We start from the raw sequence: 27,183 nt of genomic DNA, 5'->3' as shown, positions 1-27,183 counted from the left end.
TTTGCACATGCGTGCACTACGAACATGCTCCCCCTGATGTCCACAGAGATTGTGGAGGCTCTGGAGGCAGCACATCTCCCAGATGGCCTTGGCCCCCTCTCTGTCTCCGACACAGAGCCTCGTCAGAGCCTTTGCCAGACTCCAGGACTGGCCCATGTTCTTCCCCAACCTCCTCACTGTCTGACTCTGCTGTCAGCTCCGCAGGCCGCCAGCGGACCACAACAGTTGCAATGTATGGTTATGAAAGTTGGACCATAAGGAAGGTTTGAGACCTTTGAACTATGACGCTGGAGAAGACTCCTGCGAGTCCTTTGGACTGCAAGGTGATCAAACCAGTCAGTCCTACAGGAGATCAACCCTGACTGTTCTTTAGAAGGCCAGATCCTGAAGATGAAACTCAAATACTTTGTCCACCTAATGAGAAGGAAGGACTCACTGGACAAGAGCCTAATGCTGGGAACAATTGAGGGCAAAGAAGAAGGGAACAACAGAGAATGTGATGGCTGGATGGAGTCACTGAAGCAATTGGCGTGAGATTAAATGGACTCCGGGGGAAGGTAGAGGACAGGAAGGCCTGGAGGAATGTTGTCCATGGGGCCGCGATGGGTCAGACACAACTTTGCGACTAACAACAAGAATGTCTTAAACTAACGATATGAATCTAATAAAAAATACAGGATCATCCAAGATCTGAAGAAAACTTCTAGACTTCAAGCATTTATTTTTCATAAAACATCAATTGAGATTTTCCAATCTGCTTTTAGGTCCATTGTCTCCTAGATAGTTATATTTTTACTGGATCTCCAGTCCCAGATTCCTGGAGATCAGGATACTACTTATCTGGCTTGGAACTTGCCCAAGAAAAGATGCTTCATCCCTCCCATGGGAGAAAAAGCAAACTAGATAAAGACGGAGCTACCCCTTCCTTTGTTTAAAAGCATACTTTCTCACTCATGGTTGGATCTTGATCTCTTATTTAGTGGATAATCTCTGCTACCTAGAGCGATAGATCAGATTGGCTGTCCTTTAACTCTTAATATCTCAAACTTTGGGGTTGACGTTTCTCCCTATTTACTCCAGATAGCAACAGCTTTTGTATGTAGTAACATACAAAACAACAAACTATGCAGCTGTCTTTTTTACTTATTCAAATTTGTTCTGAGTCTTTTCCCTCACTCCCATCCGTTCAAATTTGAAACAAAATTTAAAACATGATATTTTGGGCAAGATTATTCTAATTGTGGTTTTTTGTTTTACATACATTTGTTTTTATTTTTTTTAATGTATTTCGTTTATACAGTCACAATTAGCAAGACAATCTTCACACTTAAAGAAAATGCTGTAAATAAACATTTAAACATCTCTTCCTGAAATATTTTACTGAATACCCTTACATTCCAAATAAACTTTTAGAAGCAGAAAAAATGAAATCTATGTCACAACTTGCTGTTCTGTCAAGAAGATGGAGGCCATCAGAGATGAAACTGGATCCTTTTCAAGAAGTAGTTTTAGAGAACAGCAGTGTTGATGAATTAAAAGAAAAGGTAAATTAGCCTCATTTATATAAATATCCCTCTCTTACAGAATTCATAGTTACTTTCTTTTGGAAAACTCTAAAAACTTCTAAATAGTTACAGTGATCATTAAAAGAATATTTTGGGGTTTATTGGCAAATTCAAACAGTATGCTGTGCCACAGTGTAGCAAGAGTTATACAATATGCAAAGCCAATTTTCCCCAACTTTGAGATATATATAATGTTATGCTATGCTATGCTATGCTATGTTATGTTATGTTATGTTATATATAATACTAGTTAATACAAAATATTATATAATTATATTATATTATATTATATTAAACAAAATATTATATAATACTCCAACCAGTGTAGCCACTTCTGAGAATTCTGGTATTTAAAGTCTGCCCAGTTGCTATGCTCTGCCATAATGCAGTTTGCTTTTGACTTAGCCTGTACTGAAAACCCAGTCAAATGGGAGTTATTCATAAACCGTGATTAAACAAACTATATTCCAGCCCAATGTATAAACCAATTTTCTTTTAGCATATAAAATATCTGCTTAATTTATTCCTAAAAAGATATAAATTAGGTTTTTAGAGTACAATAGAATTAATAGTAATACAATTACTTCACATAATTTAAGAAATCAAGCCTAAATAAACACTTCTTCATCTTAATTTTCCCGATGTTTTAAATTGCAACTCACAGCAGCCCAAGTGAGCAGTGCCAGTGGGAATTGTAGCCTAAATAGATGGAGAAATTCAGCTGAGGATTATTGCTTAGACACCCATAAGATAGTGTATCATTTATATCTGCATTAGATAAAGCTAAAGATTTACTATGAATGAGTTCAGAAATGAAAGATCCAACTGCTATTTTCTATGAGAAAACAATGTGCTCCAAAGTGCTTTCAGTACATATTTTATTCCATATTCGCACATTGTAATTTGATTATAAAGACCCATAACTGTTACACTTTAGGCACTAATAGTTAAATATTCAACTTTAAAAATACACTTCATAACCCATCACCTGTTGAGCCATCCTTTTAGAGACATTTCCTTACCTAAACAGAAGAATAGAATGACTTTTGGCAGACAAAAAAGCAATGGGAACAGGAACAACTTCCAACTTCCTGCTGGCTACCCCATTGATTTTGCTGGAGGGAATTAGCAGGGATCTTTGGAAATCAGAATCACATGATTACAGCTAATCATGATGACACTGCAATGACCACAACTTTGTGAATACAAGCAGTGTGAAGATAATTTCAAATACATGGGAATAATGGGTTGTGAATTTTGCACAAATTCTTTAAGTCAGTGGATTTGAGATATCTTGATTAAAAAATGTTTGCACTATGATGTAGTCTCTGGGCTACTTGAAGATTACAGAGTTTTACCGTTTTCCCTAAAATAAGACATCCCCTGATAATAAGCCCAATCGGGCTTTTGAGCGCATGGCAATAAGGCCAAGCGCTTATTTCAGGGTTCAAAAAAAATATAAGATAGGGTCTTATTTTCGGGACAACACAGTAGTAATATTTAGATTTGTAATACCAAAGGTGGTAGGATAGCAAGAGAATTTGCTATCAATTTAAATGATAGAATTTGAGCAGAAGCAGCAAAGCTGTTATCTCAAATTGTTGAACTCTTTAATAAGCTATATAAGTTAAATAAAATTTTGCTTACTTTTAAGACATTCTGATAGACGTTCTAATAGAAATGTAAGTCAGAGTGAGAAAGATTTAGAAGCCATCTAGTCCAAGCCCCTGCTCAGTTCAGAATCTACTAAAGCATCATCTATTCCTTGTTCTTTAAGCACTTGTTTTGTTTGTTTGAATAATGTATATATTTTTATGTTTTGTTTCTTTTGCTTTTTTATTATTTTAAAAGTAATAAAATATGTATAAAAAGCATCTATTAAAGATGACATTTAGCTTTTTTAGATTATTTAAAAATAATAAAAAGCTAGGAATGTCTATCAGTTGAGATGCCAGGTTTTGCACAAAATACAGTTGAGATGCTAGTTTTTGCACATAACATAAATTGGGAAACAGCCAGCAAGAATATATGAAACTTCATATACCTGACTTTTGGAAATAAACTCATTTGATATATATTTTTCACAGCTTTGCGCAATAAGTGGAATCGTCTCAGAAAATATTGAATTTGCAAAGGTAAGTTGTTACTTATTTCTTCAAGCTGCTGGATGTGATTCAGATGTCCTCTCAGCTGAGTTTTGTTCAGAAAATGCTGATCAAATACTAATACCTTTTTCTGCTATAATACCTGAATCCTCTGAAGGAGATATTGATGAAATTGAGCAGGGGGAGAAGAAAAGACATTCTCTCCTATCAATTTTCTTTCTTCCAAGTAGAATGAAAGTGCTTGTCTCTTTAATATATGAGCCGTAAAAATATCCATCAATTGGCTAGTCCTTTTGATTTAATTTTTGATTTCATATAGCATTGGAAAATGTAATTAAGTCCTGGCTGATCACCTACATCTTTTTGAAGTTCAAGCCTGCATTCTTTTACAATACAGAAAGTAGCCTGACTGAATGGAGAAGTGTCAAACTGGCTTTTCCTAGGAGGACTGAGGGAGATTGGGGGATAGATTTATTACACATAACTGAAAAATGTGATTAAGTCGTGTGTTTTGAAAAAGGATTGATTTGGAAATAGAGACATAAATGAAAAACAATATTGGTTATGGTCATAGCACACCTACATTTTGAGTATGTATATTTGTGTTGAACCATAACATACTAAGTGAGATTTGTCTTTAGTGAGATGAGTGGCCATATAAATCAAATAAATAGATATATATATACATACTTTACTAAGATACTCTGTTTATCCTTTCCAGGGTAGAGGGACATTTCCATGTGAGATCTCCATTCTAGAGATACATCAAGATTTGGACTGGAATCCGAAGGTTTCCACACTGAATGTATGGCCTCTCTACATCTGTGACGATGGAGCAGTAATATTTTATAGGTATATCCTTTTAAGTCATTACCTCCTATATATTGAAAAATTTCCAATATGAAAAAACAGTAATTGTAGAAAAGTGCATTAAATAAATCAGAAATGAGAAATGACTCAGGAAGGAATGATACGTTGTTCATTTTCTGACTGCATTAGTTTGACTATCTTTATGATATTGTCAGAATTTTGCATTTCAACTGCTTACTTAGGTAAGCAGAGTATAAGCATGTTACTCTTTAGGAGTGAAATTTTTAAGAAGAAAACATTTTATTCAATGTTTTCAAGATACATATAGCTATATGCTAGCACAGTCTAAAATAATTAGATTTTATGCCTACTACTAGATTTGAAGCTAAGCAAAAGTAATACAGAAATAATATTTAATATAAATTTAATCAGTATTCAAGAGATGTATGTCGTACTTGACTGCAAGGTCCTGGTAAATGCTATATTCTCAGAGAAGGGATTCTTAACAAGCATCTTATAGCTTTTACTGAACAGGAAGACACAGTTCAGTACAAATAGTCTCAAGAGTATCCAGGGTCTGACCCTTGGAGGGTTTTCAAGGTGATACCCAGTATCTCTAATTCACCCAGAAGCAGATTGGCAGCCAAACTGGCTCTTGTTGTACTTGTATCACATGAGTAAATCTAGGGCGACCATTAATGATCCTAGGTACCTTATGCTGGAGCAGCTGAAGCCTTCAAATAATATTCAACAAGAGTCCTACTGAATAATGAACTGCAACAGGCCAACCGTGATGTGATGGGGGTATTCGTGATTGTGTACAATGCTCCCTGATCCAGGAATAGTACTTTAGATATAATTATACAAAGGTCTCACTGGAGAAGAGCCTAATGCTGGGAACGATTGAGGGCAAAAGAAGAAGGGGATGACAGAGAATGAGGTGGCTGGATGGAGTCATTGACGCAGTTGGCATGATCTTAAATGGACTCACTTCACGACTAACAGCAGCAGCAGCAATACAAAGGTCCTAGTAGCTGTGGTCTGCATATGCTACTCAAGCAGGAACTGAATCCTAGAAAACCTCCAGGTTATAAGCCAGCTGTACTGAAATAATTTTAAAAGTTGCCTTTGTTTTTACAAAATGTGCAATTATATAGCGTTTTTGGGATCTACCAGTTTACATTATTGACAAGAATAACGTACCGTATTTTCCGGCGCATAAGACGACTTTTTAACACATCTTCTCAAAAGTCGGAGGTCGTCTTATACGCCGGGTGTCGTTCTCCTGTAACCAGGCAGACCAGCCCGAAAGGCTCTGACGAGCCTTAAATGGCTCTGGTGATTCAAGCTCTGACGATCCCAGCTGCATTGCCTGCTAATCAGGCAACGCAGCTGGGATCGCCAGAGCCATGTAAAGGGAAAAAAGTTTTCCCCCTCCAGCTTGCTTACTTAGCTGCTAGTCGCAACACTTGCCTTGCTTTGGTTGCCTGAATCCATTCCATCAGCAAGCCACTCCCTGCCTGCAATCAAGCAGGCAGGGAGTTGTGGACTTCAACTCCCAGAATTCCTCAGCCAGCAAAAGAAAGCTGGCTGAGGAATTCTGGGAGTTGAAGTCTACAAGTCTTAAAAGTTGCCAAGGGTGGAGACCCCTGTTCTATTGGGTAAGTTTTTTTCCCCTTTGGGAGCTTTTAAAAAAATAGTTAATTGGGGTTTTTTTTAGTTGTTCTTTTTTAGACCTAGCCATTTAAAGTTTAGGAAGTTTTAAATTTAGTTTTCATATAAAAATAAAATAATATTTGTGCAGCTTTCTGAGATTTAGTGTGTTTCTGTAGTGTTTCACTCTAACTACACAAACACAAAAAATCTCACAAAGCTGTATGTGGAATTTTGTATGTGAAAGTTTTTTTGGGGGCTTTTTGTGGCTGTGTGAGGTTCCTGCTTGTTGCAGGGGCCATTTTGGGTCTAGCACAGCTGCTTTTACATTGTGGGTGAGCCAGTTGATGTTTTTTAACTTTTATTTGGTGTGCGTTGGAAGAGGGGTAGTCTTATACGGCGAGTATAGCCCAAACCCTATATTTTAACAGGAAAAGTCGGGGGTCGTCTTATACGCCCAGTCGTCTTATACACCGGAAAATACGGTAGTTTAGAAAATGACCAGTTATCAGTTTGGTAACTTGCTCCTTTTGGATCTTTGAATGGCAAAGATCTTTTCTAATTTTCCATCTTCTCCTCTGAACTGGCTGTTCTGAAGTACATTCTGAGCATTGATTTGGCATTAAGAGCTGTAAGTTCTTGACTCTGTCCCAAAATTATGTGAAATATGGGTGCTTTTATCTTGTCCAGAAGGTGTTTTGTGTGTTAGGGACATCAAATGTGTATTGCCTTGTTAAAAATGTGTAAATGTATGTTTGTTGTAGAATTTAAATCCTTTTTTTTTTATGTAAGGGATAAAACCGAAGAAATGGTGGAACTAACTGAAGAACAGAGAAATGAACTCATGAAAAAAGAAAGCAGTAGACTTCAGAAAACTGGACATCGTGTGACCTACTCCCCTCGTAAAGAAAAAGCACTAAAAATATATCTTGATGGAGCGCCAAATAAAGATTTGACTCAAGACTGATATTTATTTCAGCATTTTCTCTGGGAAATTTTTCTTAAGTGTGAAAAAGGTACACAACTACTGTGTAGTGCCATTATGGCAGGACATTAGGTATAAAGAAGAGGCATCAGCACTGATTGGTAAAGGACAGCCCAGTCCAGTTCAGTGCCCAGTCAAATCCCCGTTTGACTTGGAATCACGTTGTGCACTATAGTCAAATGTACTGTAAAGAGAAAAGGGATGTGCAAATAAAAACCCAGAAAAGCGGGGAGGGTAATCGGCAAAAATTGGAGATAAATGTGCACATAGCAGTAGCTAGTCAACTAGCCACAGACAGGATATTCATAGCTTAATAAAAGCTGTGCAAAGGCCATGAATGATTTTTGTTTTGTTTTTTCACTGATACACACATTACCTCACAGAAGATTTCTGAAGTAAATGTGACAGTGGTTTTTATAAAAGCAAAGATGTGGAAATGGACTAGAAATGTGATGAAATTGGCAAAACTCATCCCTTAAAGCTTACAGGTTTAACTCATTGGACTCATCTTCCATGAAGCGAAGACACCTGGAGAAAAAGTATTTTTAGTAAAAGTTACCATTGCCAGCAGGTGGTGTTTATTTTGCAGAAGTGTTGTAACTGATTTTTAGTTAGGTTATGAATAATGGCAGTCACTATTCTGTTCAGTGTGTAAATACTATTTTGCTCTCCTGAGTTACCAGAAATACATTTCAATTGCTTACTATGGTATTTCTTTCCACATATCAATATTCACTGTGTACATTTAAGAGTATAGCTGGCTATTTAAATTTGTATCCCTTTTGTTTTGGGGGGGGCAACGTTGGGTACTTAGATTTGTAATGTTTCCTTGTTAATGAGTTTCAGGGCTTTTTGTTTGATTAGCTACTTATTTTTGTACATTTTTGGACTGGGATTCTTTCGAGTTTGCTTTTTCTAGCATCATTGCAAATCACACTTTTTCTTGAGAGTTGATTCATAGTTTTTATATGTAGCTTTTTTTAAATGAATGGCCTTCATTTAACACCTCCCAGTATAGTTTGCAGTAGTTCAAAATGTGGTACAGATTGATGCAGAACATATGATTTCAATGCAAAGCATATATGAGATTTAATTTGCTACATAAGAGCAATTACAGACAATATCATAGAGGGGTTTCTTTTTCTTTTCTCTTTTTGAAAATGCTATCTAATTTATATCAGTCAAAGGTTTTGGTAAATTTTTCCATGCCAGATGCTGTTTACAACCATGAACATGCAAATAAAACATTTGTTCATTCTATTGTTACTTTAATGACACTTTGAAATTTATTGTAATAGTCAAAATACAGGATTGTTTTGCAAGAAATTCTTACGTAGGAAGAAAAGCCTTTTGAATTGACTTCCAAATGTTTCTTTGCTAGTAGATCTTAAATTGCCATGAATACTTGCAGCTAATTGTGGAAGGATATCACAGGTATTTGAATATGTGAAGCTTTATTCTGCACAGATGCCAGTGCTGCACAAGATCTGAATAGTTTGTGTTTAATTTCTTTTCTAATTCATGAGGGATCTGGAACTGAGGTACATACATATTCAAAGAAAACATGAATACAGTTCCTAGTGAGGCCTTTGAGATAACAACCAAAGATTGGAGAATATAGGCAGATGTGGTAGACAAGGCCAGTATGCACATTCATTCCTACATTGTTTGAAACTGTCACTCAGACAAAATTTTGACCAGGACCCCAATATATTTTTAAAGATTAGACAATGCTGCTAAAAATATAATGGTTGGAAATAAGATTTCTATGGCATAGCAAGATGGTTATTTAAAAGAAAATCAAGAAAAGCTCTATTCTTCCAGTATTCAGATACTAAAAAAACCCCAACCTAATTGCATTTTCCTGTTCATGGAACTGCACTTAAATTTTGAGGATTTGAAGAAGCTAAGCTAAGGCTGATTGGAGCTGTACTGTGGAAAAGGTATACATCCTAAAACATCCAAATGATCAGCTTTTTATGTGTGTGTGTATATGTATTGCCAGGGGTTCAATCCTCACCGACTCAAGGTTGAGACTTCCATCCTTCCATGATCGGTAAAATGAGGACCCATATTGTTGGGAGCAATATGCTGACTAAACCACTTAGAGGGCTGTGAAGCGGTATATAAGTTGTAAGTGCTCTTTATAGATACACACGTATGTTTTACATGTGTTGCCATGAGTGTTTCAGCTTTATTGCAGTACTTGTATTATTGCAGTACAACCCACCCAATTTCAGCCATATTGTCATTCAGGAAATGTTCATTCCAAACCAAGATGTGCAGATCATAGACTACCACTTCTACCCAGTGTAATCAATATAACTAATTAAAACAGATTCTCCTGTTATGCTATGCATATACTAGATACCAATTTCCATAGGTTCTGGTCACAAAGTACATACCATCCTTCAGTGTTGCTGAGCTTTAAAAAGGAAGAAATAGCTGGAATTTCTTTTAAAGGAGCAAAATATACAAGAAATACATAATTCAAACCACCCGGCTTAAATTAATTCAACCCTAATTCTTACCCATCTCAAAACAGTACTTAAAAAGCAGAGATCTCTACCCATTATATTTAGCTTGAGCTTTAGAAAAGGAATCTATTTTCATGAATCTAAGTGGACTTAACTGCACTTCTATGCAGCAGAGAGAAGGTGCAGATATACCATGTGTATATGATAACTCTTGAAACAGCAATAATAGTGCACGTGTGATCAATTAACTTACTGGACTTATATTTCCTCTCCAAAAAAGTCACTAGCCATAGCTAATTTCCCTGAATCAGCCATTCCATCTTCCAGTTCTTTCTGCACTTCTTTGATCAGTCTTTCTTCATATTCACCAGGTATATCTTGGGTTACAAAGTCCAGAAGTGATAATTCATCCGCTAGTAGTTGTTTTTTGTCCTCACTTTGGGTCTTGTTCAGTGATAATTCACAGAGAGAGTCGCTGCTATAACTGGAAAAAACAAATTCCAGGTTTCAGCATCATATTGGAATTAGTTAGACAAATATGTATATGATTACAAATTACATTTAAACATTCTGACATTTAAACTGCCTTTATGTCCTTTAAATGTTCTTTTTACAATTTAGATAGACATGTACATTTAATCGTGAGTACATGGCAATGAAACCTGAACATAAATTAACAATTGGACTGGTTGTGTTGTGATTTAAAGCACAAAAAGGAAAGCACCACAGAGAGCCTGGCTTTTGGAATTCTTTCCAGCCGCTTAATAAAAGCTCTGCTTTAGTTCATGTTAACTAAGTGGTGCCTAACAATATTCTGTCCATATGATTCTCTCTAAAGGATGAATTGGGGGATTTCAGGTTGGTTTTTGGTTTTTTGTTTAGTTTTGTTTTTTGTACTGAGCAGCTTTTAGTCTTACAAGACCCACTCGATCCCTACTTTGACAACCCATATCTGCAAACAATAATTCATACTGAAAATCTGAGTTGCATGACAAGAGCTATCCAAATGGAAATTGCATCCATTATGGTCCTTATTAAATCTCAGTGCATCAACTCAGAAATTGATCTGTTTACCTCACAGGATTAACAGACAATGCCTCATTTTTTTCACAGGAAGGAGGGAGGGGGGATTCTCCAGTCTCTCTGTAACACCTCTTTTCTTGAAACATTCTTGTTTTACATGTTCCCACACATTACATAGTTCTTAGGATCAACAGAGATTCAACTGCATTTCCATGATACCTGTTGCCATCAGGATGAGGTAATGCAGGCTATTATGTTGGTTTCTTGGAAGTTTTGTACTCGAGCAAATAAATGGACTCAGGGATTAAATCATAGGCAAGTTTTGAAATCATTCTACACCAGTAAATAATTTATTCACGCTACGTTAGATGCGAAGATAACTCCTGAAATTTAACTTTATAAAATTTACAACATAATGAGCAATATAGAAAACAATGCTATTAATACAGTGAATTAATCATGTTAAGAGAAGGATTCCTCTTTGCAATCAATGGCTATGGCCTTTAAGTGGAGTTGTTACTACTAATTTAAAAATGCCATGGTAGTCACATACTAATCCTTCCAAGCAATACAATGTAATCTTCATGACCTTTGTGGACAGTGATGCAAGTGACAATAGTGACCTTCCATCTGGGATTGATAGCATATTCAGAAATTTTATACCAGTAGACTAAAATTATATCTCTTGACAATCACTACCTTTGACTCAGTTTAAAAACTTAGGGCTGTGAAGCTTAGTCTGATTTGTAACCCAGTAATAATAATAATTCCCTGCTGGGCTACTTTCAGCCTGCCATATCATGCAATGAATCCAGGCCTATCTATCACCCTAAATCATGCAGTACATCTTTAAGGAGTTCCTGCTTTCTAGCAAAGTTAAACCCCGCTGCACAGCTGATCATCGGAAATACCAGTTCAGAGGAACCGGTAGCCTTTTTTTTACTACTAGTTCACCTGAACCGGTAGTTTTTATCACTACCAGTTTGCCCGAACCGGAGCAAACCGGTAGCATTTCATCCCTGAGTGAGTTCTAGCCTCACATTGGACATGGAGCCAGCTTGGTGACCTTGGGCCAGTCAGTCACTCTCAATTCTAAGAAGAAGGTGGTAGTGATAAACCAATTCTGAAAAGCCTTACCAAGAAAACTGAAGGATTAGTTCAGGCTGGCACAAAAAATAAATCCCTGTATTGTGGCAGCCCTTAAATCATTTTAACCATCCTTTACTATTGGACCGTACAATCTGTACAAATGTGACAAATATGTGCACCTCTGTTACATAACAATCTAGGCAGGTTCAGGGCTATGTAAATAGACAAAGTATTTTCCTTTTATTTTCCCCATTTTGTTGACTCATAAAAGTAAGTCAGCTAAGTCAGCTAAAGCATTTTGTATAGATGGCTCTCCATCCTCTGAAAATCTCCATGAGGTAACCTATTTCTCTGGTTACAGCTCTCATCATTGGAAACAACTCCTAGTATTTAACCAGAGTGTAGTTTCAATGCTTTCTGGTTTTATATTTATGATTGTTACTCCTGAAAATCAACAGTAGTGGAAACTTTGCTTGAAATACAAACAGCAGCCTTAGAAAGTGGCAAGACAAAGAATGTCTTCCGTCTGTCACATTCTCTTACAATCTCAAACTACACAAAATTGCTCTTGATTACTGCTAGTTACAAATTTGTGTGTGTCCATTGTATTCTTCCAAAATCTAAGAAAGCCTTAATGCTTGTGGTTGGAAACAATGATTTTGGTCAGGAGCTATAATCTGAAACCTTTAAGGAAACATTTCAAATACACATATTTCATAGACTGCTACAGGCAATTTAACTCTCGGGATTTGGGGGACTGTATTTCATATGAACATTTACCTTGCCTTTTGACCTTGAATAATTTCCCTGCCTTTTGAATAATTTAGCTTGAATAATTTCCATATAAAATATATGTTTTATATTTACATTTGCAGATAGTAAGAAGTTAATCTGATTTCTGCTTTGCCTTGATTGCAAGCTTCCAACACACTTGTGCAGTCTTATCCAGAATGCTAAATTAATAAGCACTGGTGTGTTCCTCAAAACTGAAATACTTAGCCTGATCTTAATTTTCCAATGAAGTTCTGAAGAGAGTTTAATTCTTCTTAATCTGAAATTTTACCTCTGCTTCTGACAAATCAACCCATGAGCACATGGGCAACGATCAAGAGCTCCATCTGGTTCCAGCTCCCAAGTAATTAGGTTGAGAAGCCCATCTGAAGGATTACGGCAAGGTTCTCTCTCACCAGGGAAGGGGGTGCATATGGGGAACAAAAGATCTGTTGAGAAAAGTGGAAGAGCCTGGTTATTTTTATTATATGCAAAAGTTGAATTATTTATATTATTCATGTTACTTAATTTAACCACATTTAAAATTACACCATAACACATTATAACTGAAAATTAATGGTAGATATTTTATCTAACTATTATTCATTTCAGAAAAAGGTTTTGAGTTTACTTGAGCTACAGACACAATACAGTATTTATGACAAGGAAGCCCAAAGGAAATCTTGCCCTGAAGCGCCATTGGCACATATACATACACACATACTTAACTTCACAACTGCTATGCAATTTGTAACTAGCATTACATCAATAATGTTCCTGTTACAAACAAATTTAACTGAATCAGAGAATTGGAAGCTGCTATTTAAACCATTAAATCCAACCCCTGCTCAGTGTGGGAATCTTTTAAGCTTTTCTTTGAACATTCCAATGGAATAGTACCTAACGTTGTCTGGGTTCCTTTATCAAATTCCCACTCTTGGGGAGGTTTTTCTAACATTAAACTGGAAAATGCCTCCGTGTGACTTAAAATGTGGAATTCTGTATTCCACACTCTGGAATGAGTAAAAATAGACCATAACTTTCCTTTCATCTACTTGAAGAGTTATTCCCTTTCAATCATTTGTTCTCAAGCTACACACATCCTGATCCTTTGATCTTTCTTTGCAAGATTTAATTTCCAATCCCCAATCATATTCACTGCACTTCTCTGAATTCTTGGAATTCTGCTTCAAGTGTGGTACCCAAAAGCGGACATAGTATTTGAAGTGGAATCTAACCGAAGCAGAATAGAAGGCAAAGATTACTTTCTGTGGGATCATCTATTTCTATTGGTGCAACCTAAAATTGGATTTGTCACGTTTGCGGCCACATTACTCTACTGTCTAATATCAAGATGTGGAATTAACTACTATTACAAGATGTTTTTTATAGGTATCCTCCGTCCTACACTATATAATCGATATTTTTTAGTTTCCTTAGACAAGAACTTTACACTTACATCTGTTAAATTTCATTCAGTTCCTCATAGCATATTGCTCCAAAGCAAAGCGCGTGCGCGAAGAGAACCGATGGTAACACCGGTTGGAACCCACCACTGGTATGATGATAGACATACCTATTCTATTTTGGTTATCTGGCCTTTCATCAGTTCTTCAATACTTCTCACAGATAATATATGGATTTGCACTTAGTCTATTAGTTCCTTCAGCAACCTAGGATGCAATTCATGTGGTCTCTGAAAATGGACTTCTAACTGTATTTCTTTGAATCTTTCTCCTTTCCTCCTGCCCTTCCTTGTGGAACACAAAGTTTTTCTTGAAGAAAACGGAACCAAAATAAGAATTAAATAGATCTATCTTCCTTTGTTACTTGTTAGTATTTTGTCTTTCTTGCTGAGCTGCTAATCTATTGATTCTTTTCCTTTTATTCTGATAATATATGAGCCTGTCACAGATTCAGGATGGAACAAAAATTCAGGCAATACACAGACCAGCTCTAAGTTAAACTTTCTTTCTCCTCTGTTGTTATAAAGACACGAAGAAGGCTTTTAACTTTCTGTTTCCACTCTGAACTTTCTGGGAAATATTCCAAACTTGCACCTGTTCATCTCTATCTGGGCCTTTTCACTCTTGGCTGTTTTCCCAGACTGCATTTCTTACGGAGAAGCTAAACTTTACTGCTATTCATGAAGGATGAGAAACTTAACCAGAATATCCTCATGCAGGTAGCTTGCCTAATTCCACTGGATATTTGTTATGGAGATGACTAGCCTACTACTTCATGATGTTCTTGCCCCTGAGCTTTTAGATTGAGAGAGTTCTTTTTCCTTCCTGAAGGGTGGTACCTACACAGCTGCCACCACCGGAGTGAGCACCTGATTTTTAGAGAAGTTGGCTTTCTCCATGCTAGTATCTATATATTTATTTATTTATTTAGCTTCACAACTTTATTTAGCAGACACAGACTTCAGAGGATAATTAGAACTGCAGAAAAAACAAGTGCTACCAACCCGTATACTGCACGAGTCAAAAAGAGGGCTGTGAAAATATTTACAGACCCCTCACATCCTGGACATAAACTGTTCCAACTCCTACCCTCAAAACGACACTATAGAGCACTGCACACCAGAACAACTAGACACAAGGATAGTTTTTCCCCGAACGCCATCACTCTGCTAAACAAATAATTCCCTCAACACTGTCAAACTATTTACTAAGTCTGCACTACTATAAATCTTCTCATCGTTCCCATCACCCACCTCCTCCCACTTATGATTGTATGACTGTAACCTTGTTGCTGGTATCCTTATGATTTATATGGATATTTTTTCCTGATTGCTTATTTGTAACCTATGACTATCATTAAGTTATGATTCTTGATGTACATATATCTTCTTTTATGTACACTGAGAGCATATGCACTAAGACAAATTCCTTGTGTGTCCAATCACACTTGGCCAATAAAAAATTCTGTTCTATTCTATTTTCTTCTCTCTAGCCTTATTCCTTCTCATGTACAGTAAATGGCTACTATTTACTATTATTAAGGCTACACATTCTAGAGATCTTCCAATCTTTGGGGTCTACAGCAAGGCACTTCTGGAGCTCTTTATTTCCCTTCAATATCCCTTTCTTTATAACTTGTCAGTGGATGCTCCCAGCAGGACTGGAAGGCTGTTGGATTGTACTTGTGACTAGTTACTTTAGTCCAGGAGTCGGCAATCTTAAAGACCCATTTGGACCCGTTTCCCACAGAAAACACTGGAGGTCACAAAACCCTTCCCATGCCTGACTATTTCCTGAGCAGCCACAAAACTAACATATGTAGTTAAATTAAACGTTCTGTTTTCTTCTAAAACCTTTTCTTGGATTTATCCATGGTTGGCTTACTGGGGTCGAAAAGCTCAATAAATCATGTGCCTGTGGGTGTCACGCATTGGCAGTTGTGACACGTATTTTGAGTGACAGGGTGCTGCAGCAGAGGGATGAAAGAGCCACATGCGGCTCCAGAGCCGTGGGTTGCTGACCCCTGCTTTAGTCGAACATCTCTTACCTTCAGCAAGGGTGATTCTAGCTGGTCCCAACTGGAGCCTTGTATAAACCAAGTCTACTGTGGCCTCAGCTGTTCCCCACTTGGCATACTCAACTGCTGCTGGCAAGGCCATAACTATTCAAAATATAAAAGCCTTTTCTTTTCATTGGCTCAGATGACTGCCAGTTTATTGTTTGAAATTTCCTAAGATCCACAGAGTGATTTAACTTTGACCACAACCTGAATACCATGCTATGCAGAGTTCAATTCTCTCACGCCTTGTCACAACTGTATGTGAATGATGTGAGGGATAAGTGGAATTAATGAGTATTTTTTTCTCACAAAGCCTTTTTTTAATTATTACAATCTTTTTCTAGGGGAGACATGATAGCAGTGTTCCAATGTCTCAGGGGTTGCCACAAAGAAGAGGGAGTCAAACTATTCTCCAAAGCACCTGAGGGTAGAACAATAAGCAATGGGTGGAAACTAATCAAGGAGAGAAGCAACCTAGAACTAACGGGAAATTTTCTGACAGTTAGAACAATTAATCAGTGGAACAACTTGCCTGCAGAAGTTGTGAATGCTCCAACACTGGAAATTTTTAAGAAGATGTTGGATAACTATTTGTCTGAAGTGGTGTAGAGTTTCCTGCCTGGACAGGGGTTGGACTAGAAGACCTCCAAGGTCCCTTCCAACTCTGTTATTCTATTCTATTTTATTAATCTCTGAGTTTTCATTTACCTGCACCAGCTCCACTATGCTGGCCTATGTGACTTGCTTTGTGATCTACTCTCTTTCTGTTTTCAAGCTTCATTACATTTGACTATAATCCCTTCCTTCCTTCCTTCCTTCCTTCCTCCCTCCCTCCCTCCCTCCCTCCCTCCTACCCTCCCTCTTTGAAATATCTGCAACATGTGTTCACCTTGGTTGGACAGATTTATAACATTACCAAATTAATTCATTCAGACTTCTTAGCAAGGATGGATATTGAAACCTGCAATACAACTCTGCTAAACGACCATCCGTTCAGTGACCATTAAAAATTATCACCAGCACTGAATGAAGGGACTTATGATCCATGCCCAAAGTTACAACTGTTGCAGCACACACACACACACACACCTTTATCACAATTGCAATCTGAGTGCTTGGCAACTCTTCATACTTAACAATAGGTTGTCAAGAGTCCTGCAATCATGTGATTGCCATTTGCAATCTTCCGTCAGCTTCATCTGGTATGCAAGGTTGTAATCTGTAGCCATCTGACTGGTTCCTGGCGGCTGGCTGAAGAAGATCTACCCTGAAAACTCAAGTTTGAATTCTTGCTTGGATTTCAGGCAGATCTTTTTCAGCCAACCTCTTGAGAGTGAAAGAGCTGCTTGGTTCTTTGGAGAGGCTCCACTCTGCACAGCGCCTAATCAATCTGGAAGGCAACACTTTTGCTGACAAATAGTCTGATTAAAAGGGTCCTTCTCTGCACACAGAGTGTGGGGAGGGAACTCCAGCTCTCGGCCAACTAAACCTGGATCCCAAGGATCCAAGCCCCATTCAGTTTGCCAACACAAGGGGTTCCCTTCTGTGCAGGAGAGAAAGAGCTCTCCTTTGGCAGGCAGCTCTTTCACTCCATCTGCTTAATGACTCGTGTGGTTGCTTAACAACCACAACTGAGGGAACTGGGATAGCAGTTGTTAAATGAAGTGGTCATGTGGATATCTTACTTAAGGACCTCAACAACTTTCAACCAAAATTCCAGGCTCAGTTATGACCAATAAGCAAAGACTAGCTGTTGTTGACACAATCTGCTTACCCAGGTTTTGTCTTTCTGGGCATCTTCAATGGACTGGAAGGATGGTAAACAGCTGTCAATATCCTAATTTTCTCCAAAGAACTCTAGACTAATGTAGTTGTACATGGTCTTTGCAGTATCACTTGTCTTCACATTTGTCAGCAGGGAAAAATAACTGTCACCAGACTTGATAAGATCTGAAAAATATTCTCTCTATTCCTTTATGCTTGCTCTGGGCAGACAATAATCTCACAAGACAATGGTTCCAGTTGCCATACAATTTCTTACAACAGTAAATCACCAGCTCTCGCAACTCTTGCCTTATCTTCTTTTAGGACATAGCTATCCTTTGGAGATTTATGATCCTCTCTTTCTCTTGTCTGTTTTTTCCTCTGAACATTCTGAGGCTATTTCATCTACGAGGGTCTGAAAACCATTCCTGATTTCCAGTAGTGAAGAATATATCATCTGCCTCTTGCTTCTGCCTGCAACTTTCATTTCCTGCACAGCTCTGTTTATCTGCCTTTTTAATGGAGGAAGGCGTCCATTATATATTTCTGCCATAGAGCTTTTCTTTGAACTGATAAATCCACTTCACATTTTTACAAGTGAACTATTATCACTCATCAATCCAATTTTTGGACTTTTATTTCAAGGAAAGCAACAAGCATGATTTGATGCAAATATATTCCATGAGGTGTTTTTTTTTTTCAGGCAGCAAAATATGCTATAAGCAATGTAGCTCAAAATGGAATTTCTGTCCATTCATCTTCGCTTCTTAAGAATCTTTCTACTGGCTGTATACTGTTTGTTCTTGTCTTTTTTTCAGGTTAAGCACAAAGTCTTGATTGTTATGGTATCCCCCTTAAATTCCCCCGCTGAACTCCCCAAGCAAATCCACTAGTTCTCTCTGTTTATTCACTCAGTTTCTCTGTAAGGAATCTGCTCTTCGCTGAAATGAAATCTTAGACGATATAAAAACATGCTCCTTTGAAACAAGATGCTTACTTGTGAAGAATGTTACATTAGACCATTTCTCTTCGATACAAAGTATTTAAATATTAACACCATTTAATATCTTAACGGAAATACAAACCCATATATACAGATATTGTAACTTGTTCTGTTAATTATCCAGAGGAAACAAGAAGAACAATTTTTTTTAAAATATATAAAAGGGACTGACCTTTTGTAAATGCACAGCACAAACCCGGATTGCAGTCATGTTGATTTTCACAAATTGTTCCATTTTCTCCTTTTGAGACAGCTTGCATGCACTCACCCCATACACAGAGTTGTTGTCCGCAACACTCCACGTCCCGAGAACAGTGCTTAAAAAATGAAAAATTAACAAAAATAAGAAAACGTCCACAGGAACAACTTATTGGAAGCATTCTGATCTGATCTAATACTTAGATCTACAGTGAGATTTGGAAAAATGGAGCTCTGTCTCTCTCACTGTCTAGTATGACATAACCTGTTTTTTTTTCTTCTGACCCCCCCAAAAATAAAATTTATAGGCAAACAGATGTAAGCGCAATACATGTCAAATCTCAAAAAAGTCTGGAAATTTTAAAAGTGCCTGTAATTTTATTGTTTTAGAACAGAATATGATGAAATTTGCAGTGACACAATGTTAGTGCAGTGAAACAAAGGCAAAATATTCAAGCCGTCATTTGACATAATACCCAAAGAATTATACACCAATGGATTAAGGTAATATGCTATTTTAATTGCTAAAATGGTTTGAATATATAGTAAGATAGCTGTGCAAAATGGAAAGCAAGTTATTTTTGAAGAATTTCAAGCAAACAAGAATGAAGAGTTGTATTTGTGACAGGAAATATTGAGTTTTCCCTTCTAGATCCTAGGTTACCTACTCTGACATTAAATATCTTCTAAAATATTTTTCAAACTATTTCAGTGCAATTTGAACTATCAGTTCTTAAATAAGACTAACAAGATATTTTCATGAGTCATGTTCCAAGGTAATACTCATTTTAGGCCAACCAAAAATTTAAAAAGGACTTGTTGAATTTTTCAAACCCTAATCTACTTTATTTGATACAATTGTATCAAAATATGAAGATTCTAGTTAGAAAAAAAAGATTAGGCCATGGCTTGTATATGAAAGTAATTAAAGTTCCTATAGACCCTTGAGTCTCCAATCAGTTTAAATCAGAATAAAGAATACTTCTCCGTAGGTCCTACAGAAGCTTCATTTTATCCGATAAGAACCCAATGTATTAAATTACATTAAAACAGACTGATTAAATACAACCTACTGCATGCTTTCTCAATCTGGATCTTCTGTAGATGTATGGATTTCCACTATAAAAATCTTCTGGCCACACAGCCATTGCTGTGGAGATCACCACCGTTCATCGCTGCCGTCACCAGCCATCGCCACTGTCACCTATCGCCACCTCCGCATGCCCCATTTTCAGCCTCCATGCATCCTGTTTTCAGCCTCTGCACGTCCCATTTTGGGCCCGTTCCAGCCGGCAGGGATGCACGGAGGCCGAAAATGGGACGCACAGAGGCGGCGATAAGTGACAGCAGCGATTGCCAGCGATGCCACCGATGGGTGGCGGCAATCCCCGCAGCCTGGAACAGCTGATAGGAGGTATTCCGGGATGCAGATCCAACCGTCAATCAGCTGCTTGTGCTAAATCAGGCTGTGCTGAAGCTAACCATGCTGTTTGCTGTTTGCTGCAAGAAGGCAAATTGCTGGGAAACAGAGGCAGATTTTTTTTTCTTGATTTCCTCCCCAAAAGTTAGGTGCGTCTTATACTTCGGAGTGTCTTATAGTACAAAAAATACGGTACCTGGAAGGCATCAAAATTTGATGGTTGATCTAGAATAGCAGTTCTCAAGTTGTGGGCTGGGGAAACCATTTCATGAAAACCACAAACTCAAATAAATAAATAAAACATTTTAAAACTTCTGGATTTTAATTTTTAATAGAAAAATATTGTTAAACATAATCCACATAAACCAAATCCCTTTGGGGTCTCCAATCATTTTTAATAATATAGAGGGCCTGCAGCCAAAGTATTTGAGAACCACTGATCTAGAAGGTTTTCTGACATATTTTACATTTTACAGAAATGGGTAATAAAGTGTGAGTATTCAGAAGCCATTTTATCCATGCTTTTCCAACTTTAGAAACTGTCTGGTTTGTGTACATAATCATCAGGTCCTAGAGCCTTCAGATGAGACATCATGTATAGGCATAATGCAACAAACAGCTATCTTTTAACGATTTAACTCTAACCTATCAACTTATAGATAGAAAAAGAAAGTGGATAAAGATGAAATGCTCACTGCGTGTTGAGGTTTGCAAATGTGACAGTTGTACTCCAAATCAGAGAATGCACAGTATTTTCCAATTTCACAGTCTTCATCTATAATGCACTCCTGAGAAGAAGAAGAATAACAAGTCTTCAGTAAAAGGAAAACTGTGGTTATTCAGTAAGACTGCAGGCAACCAAAGATCCATTTTTGCTCCCAAAGCACCTAGGATAGCAATGTCACAATACTGCATTATATAAAGAGTCAGAAAACAATCCTGATGTCCCAAAATGAATTTATTTTTATTTTTATATTTTATTTTATTTTATTATTTTATTTTTTATTTATAAAATTTATTGGCTGCCCATCTTACCATAGGTTAACTTTGGGCAGCTTACAATTACATCTTAGTTAAAATATAAAATGTTAAAATGTTAAAATCAAACTTACAGCCAAAGATACATGGGGAGAATGGGAATGGAGTGGGGAATGGGGTGGGTGGTATTTTTTTTATTAATCAACCATTTCCAGCATGCCTCTCCTCTGCCAGCACAAGTGGTATATACAGTGTTTATATACAGAGTTCCATCAGCCCAGCTGGTCCTAATGTTGCAAAAGTGCTTTAGACTATCTTTTTGATGAGTTTTCTCTAAATTACATGCCCCAGACTACATAGAAGCATAGACAACATTTCTTCCAACATGAAAACAGGAGAACTGATTTGTGTATATGGCTCTCCCTGACTGATTGCCTAACCCTATACTGGACTAATTTATTCAATCATACAAAATCAAACATTCCAAAAACACAAAGGAGCCTAATAGTTTGTTCCACTTTTTTCAATGTAGATATCAAATAAGTAAAAAATACAGGTAGCCTAACAACTGGTCGGAGTTACAGGCAGATCTTTTAAAAAGCTACTTACAACCGATCCTCAAAGTTACGACTGCTGGCCCCCAACTGCAGTCACATGAACGCATTTCGGGCACCAAGCAACTGACGCACATTTACAGTGACCTGTGGTTACACAACTACAATTTGCAATGCATAAAATGCCCATTCAGAAAATTGATTTAACGACTTAATCAATGATTTACATAACATCTGTGAAGGCTTGCTTTATGACCATCTTAAAACTGGTCACAGAATCAAGTCCAATCAGAAGATGTCTCAACTTATTATTGCAACAACGTAGACCAAAATTCCAGGCTCCACTGTGGTCATTATGTTAAGAATTACCTGCACGTAGCAAATACATTTCACAGTAATTTATTGTACTGAAGGAAAACCAGTTTTCTCTAGCACTGAAGAATACAAAGTGTAAACTTCCAAATTATATCAAACAAGTGAAACAATTTCTAAAGTAGACTAAAGCTGGAAGGGACCTTGGAGGTCTTCTACTCCAATCCCCTGCTCAAGCAGGACACCCTATACCCGTGATGGCGAACCTATGGCACACGTGCCACAGGTGGCACGCGGAGCCATATCTGTGGGCACGCAAGTGTTACCCTACCTCAGCCCAGCGTGCATGTGCGTGCTGGCCAGCTGATTTTTGGGCCTTCCCAGCCCACAGGAAGTCAGGAAATGGGCTGTTTCTGGCCTCCGGGGGAGGGGAAAGCCGTTTTTGTCCTCCCCAGGCGCCAAGAAAGCCTCTGGAGCCTGGGGAGGATGAAAAATGGCCCTATTGGGCCCACCGGGCCTTCGCATACCAAAAGCAGGAGGAGCGGGGGGGGGGTGTCACACACATGCGTGGGCAGATGGGGTGCACTGAATTATAGGTGTGGGCACATGGGCGTGCGGCCCCCCCGTACTCCCACTTTTGGCATGCAACAGCAAAAAGGTTAGCCATCACTGCCCTATACCATTTTAGACAAGTAGATGTCCAGTCTCTTCTCTAAAACCTTAAATTTTACTGACTCATATTTAAATTTGACCAAGAATTTCACAGAGAAATCAAAGTTATTAATTCAAAGTTATTGATTTATTGTTGCACATGCTGAACCAATGACTAATCCCTCAGAACAAACCAAGGAAATAATAGATTTGGCAGACCTCAAGGTGTCTTGGATTTTATTAAATAAAAAGTGGGCCCCTTCCACCCAACTCCTGCATCCTTACTATGAACATACTCTGTCAGGCTGTGCTAATACGTTTCCATTTGGCAATCCCTGTGACAAAGTGATGATATCTGAACTGACCCCTCCCAACAGTTCTGGATAGAACAAGGCTTTACCCTACTGAACAGTAGCTCCCTTGTGCAGACTTTTGGCTCTCCTATGAAACTTTTACTCCTGTTACTATTAGCCTTACTTTGGCATGTTTGAGTATCTGTGGCTTTCCTAGCCATGCTGCCACAAAGTAATAGTTACTGCCAAACTCCCTCCTCCCATAAAGTCTGATTTATATTCCTGATGCACTCAATTCTATGGCCAACATTTATGCTGTCAGTCTCAATAGCAATCTCTCTTCAGACAGGAAAAAAGCAATCACATCAGTTTTAATTCTTTGCAGCAGCTCCTTCTTGACCAAGTCTCCTGCTAGCCGTTAAGTTTTCCACTCATTCTGCTTGACTCATCGAAGACTAAATATTTTAGGTCTTCACAGTAACTTTAAAATGTTTTTCCCTGCCTTTCCTTCTCTGATTTATCTTTTTTTAGACACTGTCTTGGATATTTGGCAATATGCTGTGTTTCATGTAAGAATCAAAAGTACTTTAGCTGCAAGACCTTTTAAAGAAAGGTAGGGTCTCAGCAAGTCTCCACAGAGAAATCGATGAACTATGTAGCGAGCATAAAAATTGTCTTGCTGCAAACCTGTTGCAAAACGTATTAAGAACTGCATATATGGATAAAAGTAGGGGTGAAATGCTCCCAGTTTGGACTGGATTGCCCAATCCGGTAGCGATGAAGGCGGGTGGTTCGGAGAACCAGTAACAAAAATCCCTGCCACCCCCCATGCCCAGCTAAGCCGCACAATCATCAGAGGCTTTTTTTTTTTTTTACTTTTAAAAGTATTTTTTCTACAACCTCTTTGGCTGAAAAAATGCTTTTAAAAGTAAAAAAAAAAAAAAGCCTCTGATGATTGCGTGGCTCAGCTGGGATCGTCAAAGGCATTTAAAAGAAAAAAACCCTTTTTTTCTTTTAAATGCCTCTGACGATCCCAGCTGAGTTGCCTGATCGGCAAAGGCTTTTTTAAAAAGCCTCTGCCGATCAGGCAACTCAGCTGGGATCGTCAGAGTGTTTTGAAAGCATTTTTACAACCTCTTCGCCGAAGAGGTTGTAGAAAAAATAGTTTTAAAAGTATAAAAAAAAATTGGCCATGCCCACCCAGTTACATTACCCACCACTACCACCAAGCCATGCCCACAGAACCGGTAGTAACAAATTTTAGATTTCATCACTGGATAAAAGTCAAATGTATTCACTAAAAGAAATAAATAAAAACACTCTCAATATCAAGCTTACCTCCTCAAGACGGCATCCACAGAAAAGATTTACCACAACCTTCTTCTAAAAGGTTTCTATAACTTCCCAGATTGGCTAACTCCACTAAAATTCCTACTTATCTTCTAAGAGTCTAAGCGTCTGAGCTCAGGTAGAGGTTGCCACTGCTGAGGCAGTATAGTTGCTACTAATGATCAAATTACAAACGCAATTACTGTGGCTTGATCCTGGATGGATGGGTGGGTGGATTGATGGGTGTATGGATGGACAAAACAAACATGATAGTCACAATCTAGAAACCAATAAAAACCTGGTCTCAACTCTGCTCAAGTCAAAGCAGTTCCATAAGTGAGACACAACTAAGTTAATGGTTGTCATCCAGTTGTGAGTTATCCCTTTCAGAAAAGGAAAGCAATGAAAATGAAGGCTTTTTTAAAAAAAAGAATTACCCTAAATGTTTAGCTTCTGGTTACAAATAAAAAATTGACTTTTTAGATCTTTGCAATGCTACATTTCCTAGAATATAGAACATGAAGAATATTTCCATATTTTATGACTATACTTTTTGTTCAACTGCTGGGCTGCATAAACATGTTGGTCATTATGCTGATTTTATCAATAGCATCATAACACAGAATCCAGGTGTGGCAATTGCCTCTTGGAATAAATAAAAAATTCTCTTTCCTGTAAAGATACATCAAAATGTTATGTCTGATCAGCTTGACTAAATTCGTGACAATAAAAACAAATGTGGAGTTGTTAACAAAGTGATTTACCATTAAATCAATAAGAGCAGAGTTCTAATTTCCTTTCTCTCAACCATTAAACTGAATACGTGTTTTTGCAAAGTCAAAAAGTTGGCCCTTACTTTCCTTCAATATAGGTTAAATGTCAAAAAAGAGGTTTCCAACTTATTTCCTAGGTCAGAAGAAAGGACACCTTCCTTACAAACACTAAGATTTGAAAGACAGAGTCATAGTAGGTGATCTGTTTACTGCCAAATCCTAAATAGCTGGTCCAGCCTAACTCAAAACATTTTTTTTCAAAATCAACATACCAGTTCTTTCTGCTCAGAAGCACAATATGCACAGAATAGTCATTGAAAGAGTAAGCAGAAATGAATCATAAATATAATCATTTTGCCTGAGAAGAGAAAATGAACTGCTCTATGACACAAATATGACAGTATTTTTAGGCATTGAATAGCAGATCCTGTAATCAATAAGAATTATCTTTAATGGATATAAAATGAAATCCATGTGACTAAAGATTTAATACCAGAGCATATTTATAACAGCTGATCTAAAACCTTTAACTTTAAAATGTAAAGGCTGTTTTTCTACAGATGCATTACCCATGCAACCCTGTTATTATGATTTACATGTTTTCCTCTGTAAAAATCTCATTACTATATTCCAGAACTCAAAACAAAAAAATCAAAGTATGGTGTCATGATGGAAATAAAATTGAGAAATAGCTTTTGCTTTTATTGAAAACACTATTTAATTATTAAATAGATGCATCCTTACAAAAGAGATAGGGCAGAAATGCAAAAGTAATACATAGTAAGCCCACATTATTAATTTCTTTTCTTATCATAAAATAGGGAATAAAACTATTATTAGAAAAGAGAGAAAATACAAACAAGGACAAACACTTTCTCAGTATTTTTAGTGGGGAAAATAAGTTAAAACAGTAACAAACATTGAAAAAAGTTACTGAGATTTTGATTCAACAATGTTGGGAAATTGAGTATAGTATTTTAATCCAAACCTTTGTATTTTAATTAATCACCACAAATTTGTGACATCCACAAATAGTATAAACTTTCCTTTTAGAGAAGAACAGGATATAATATAGCAGACTGCATTCAGTCAGCAAAATATTCCTTTCAAATTCCCCCCTAAACTCTTCCTATGTAATTTGGAAAATATGAGAACAAAAATAAGTAACAGTGCAAAATGGAATCATATAAAAAAGATTAACTCTGACATACAAGAGGTGCAGTTTTAATACCATAAATAAGGTAATAGTTCCATATATCACTACACTCCTACTGATTTATTGGTGAATATTTTCCTATTTATTTGAAAGAAAGATGGGCCTGAGTTAAAGAAGAATCTCCCTAAGAAAGTCAGATTAGACTGAAAAAATAATCCTCATAAAATCTAGTATAATTTTCCTATTTTAAATTATTTTAAGAAAAAAATAGCATCTCTCAAGTAAATTAAAGCCTACAATACATATAATTTAGGTTCTTGGAGGAAGTCTCTCAAGTTATTTCATGAAAACCAATTCTAATAACTTTTCTGGTGACTGATCTTCTCACATGTAATGAAATAGTTCATTTTTAAAAGGCCCTCTAAAGTCTATTTTTGAAAATGATAAACAGGGGACAGATGTCCGATTCACCAATTTTATCAGTATATGCAAAAACATAAGATACAACACAAGTTTTGTCAAACTCAAAGATAGTTGTCTAAACAATTGTTCTAGTTGACACAGAAAACAAATAAATTCAAGAGAATTCCAAATAAAAAACAGTATGATTAAATCCATATAAAAACCTGTGAATGAAAGCTACACAAGTTACAGATTTAAGGACGTGTGGTTTTTCTACATTTTCTCTGCTTATCAGGGAACAGAGAGGAAAGCTTACTGGTTATTTTGTAATCAGAAGTAAGGAGTAC

General features: G+C 37.1%; 2 protein-coding genes across 11 annotated transcripts in view; one reads left to right on the top strand and one right to left on the bottom strand.

Moving 5' to 3' along the window:
• Positions 1-8,384, top strand: part of USP47 (ubiquitin specific peptidase 47) — a 58,255-nt gene extending 49,871 nt beyond the window's left edge. For all 10 annotated transcript variants that reach the window (XM_087878723.1, XM_034417093.3, XM_034417090.3 and 7 more), the window contains 4 exons: positions 1,414-1,544; positions 3,653-3,700; positions 4,392-4,522; positions 6,926-8,384. In XM_087878723.1, the coding sequence (XP_087734849.1) occupies positions 1,414-1,544; positions 3,653-3,700; positions 4,392-4,522; positions 6,926-7,100 (485 nt within the window). In that variant the 3' untranslated portion in view covers positions 7,101-8,384. The remainder of the gene's footprint in view (positions 1-1,413; positions 1,545-3,652; positions 3,701-4,391; positions 4,523-6,925) is intronic.
• DKK3 (dickkopf Wnt signaling pathway inhibitor 3) overlaps positions 8,183-27,183 on the bottom strand; it is a 33,154-nt gene continuing 14,153 nt past the window's right edge. Inside the window, exons 5-8 of the mRNA XM_087878741.1 lie at positions 21,084-21,176; positions 18,943-19,087; positions 12,771-12,927; positions 8,183-10,079 (exon numbers count right to left, since the gene is read on the bottom strand). Of these exons, the coding sequence (XP_087734867.1) occupies positions 9,854-10,079; positions 12,771-12,927; positions 18,943-19,087; positions 21,084-21,176 (621 nt within the window). The 3' untranslated portion in view covers positions 8,183-9,853. The remainder of the gene's footprint in view (positions 10,080-12,770; positions 12,928-18,942; positions 19,088-21,083; positions 21,177-27,183) is intronic.

Source organism: Pantherophis guttatus, chromosome 1 (genome assembly GCF_059756535.1).
Source record: "Pantherophis guttatus breed Tessera chromosome 1, ASM5975653v1, whole genome shotgun sequence".
Taxonomy (NCBI): Eukaryota; Metazoa; Chordata; class Lepidosauria; order Squamata; family Colubridae; genus Pantherophis; species Pantherophis guttatus.
Note: the sequence above shows the minus strand (reverse complement) of the source record. Positions and strands in the feature narration are given on the sequence as shown.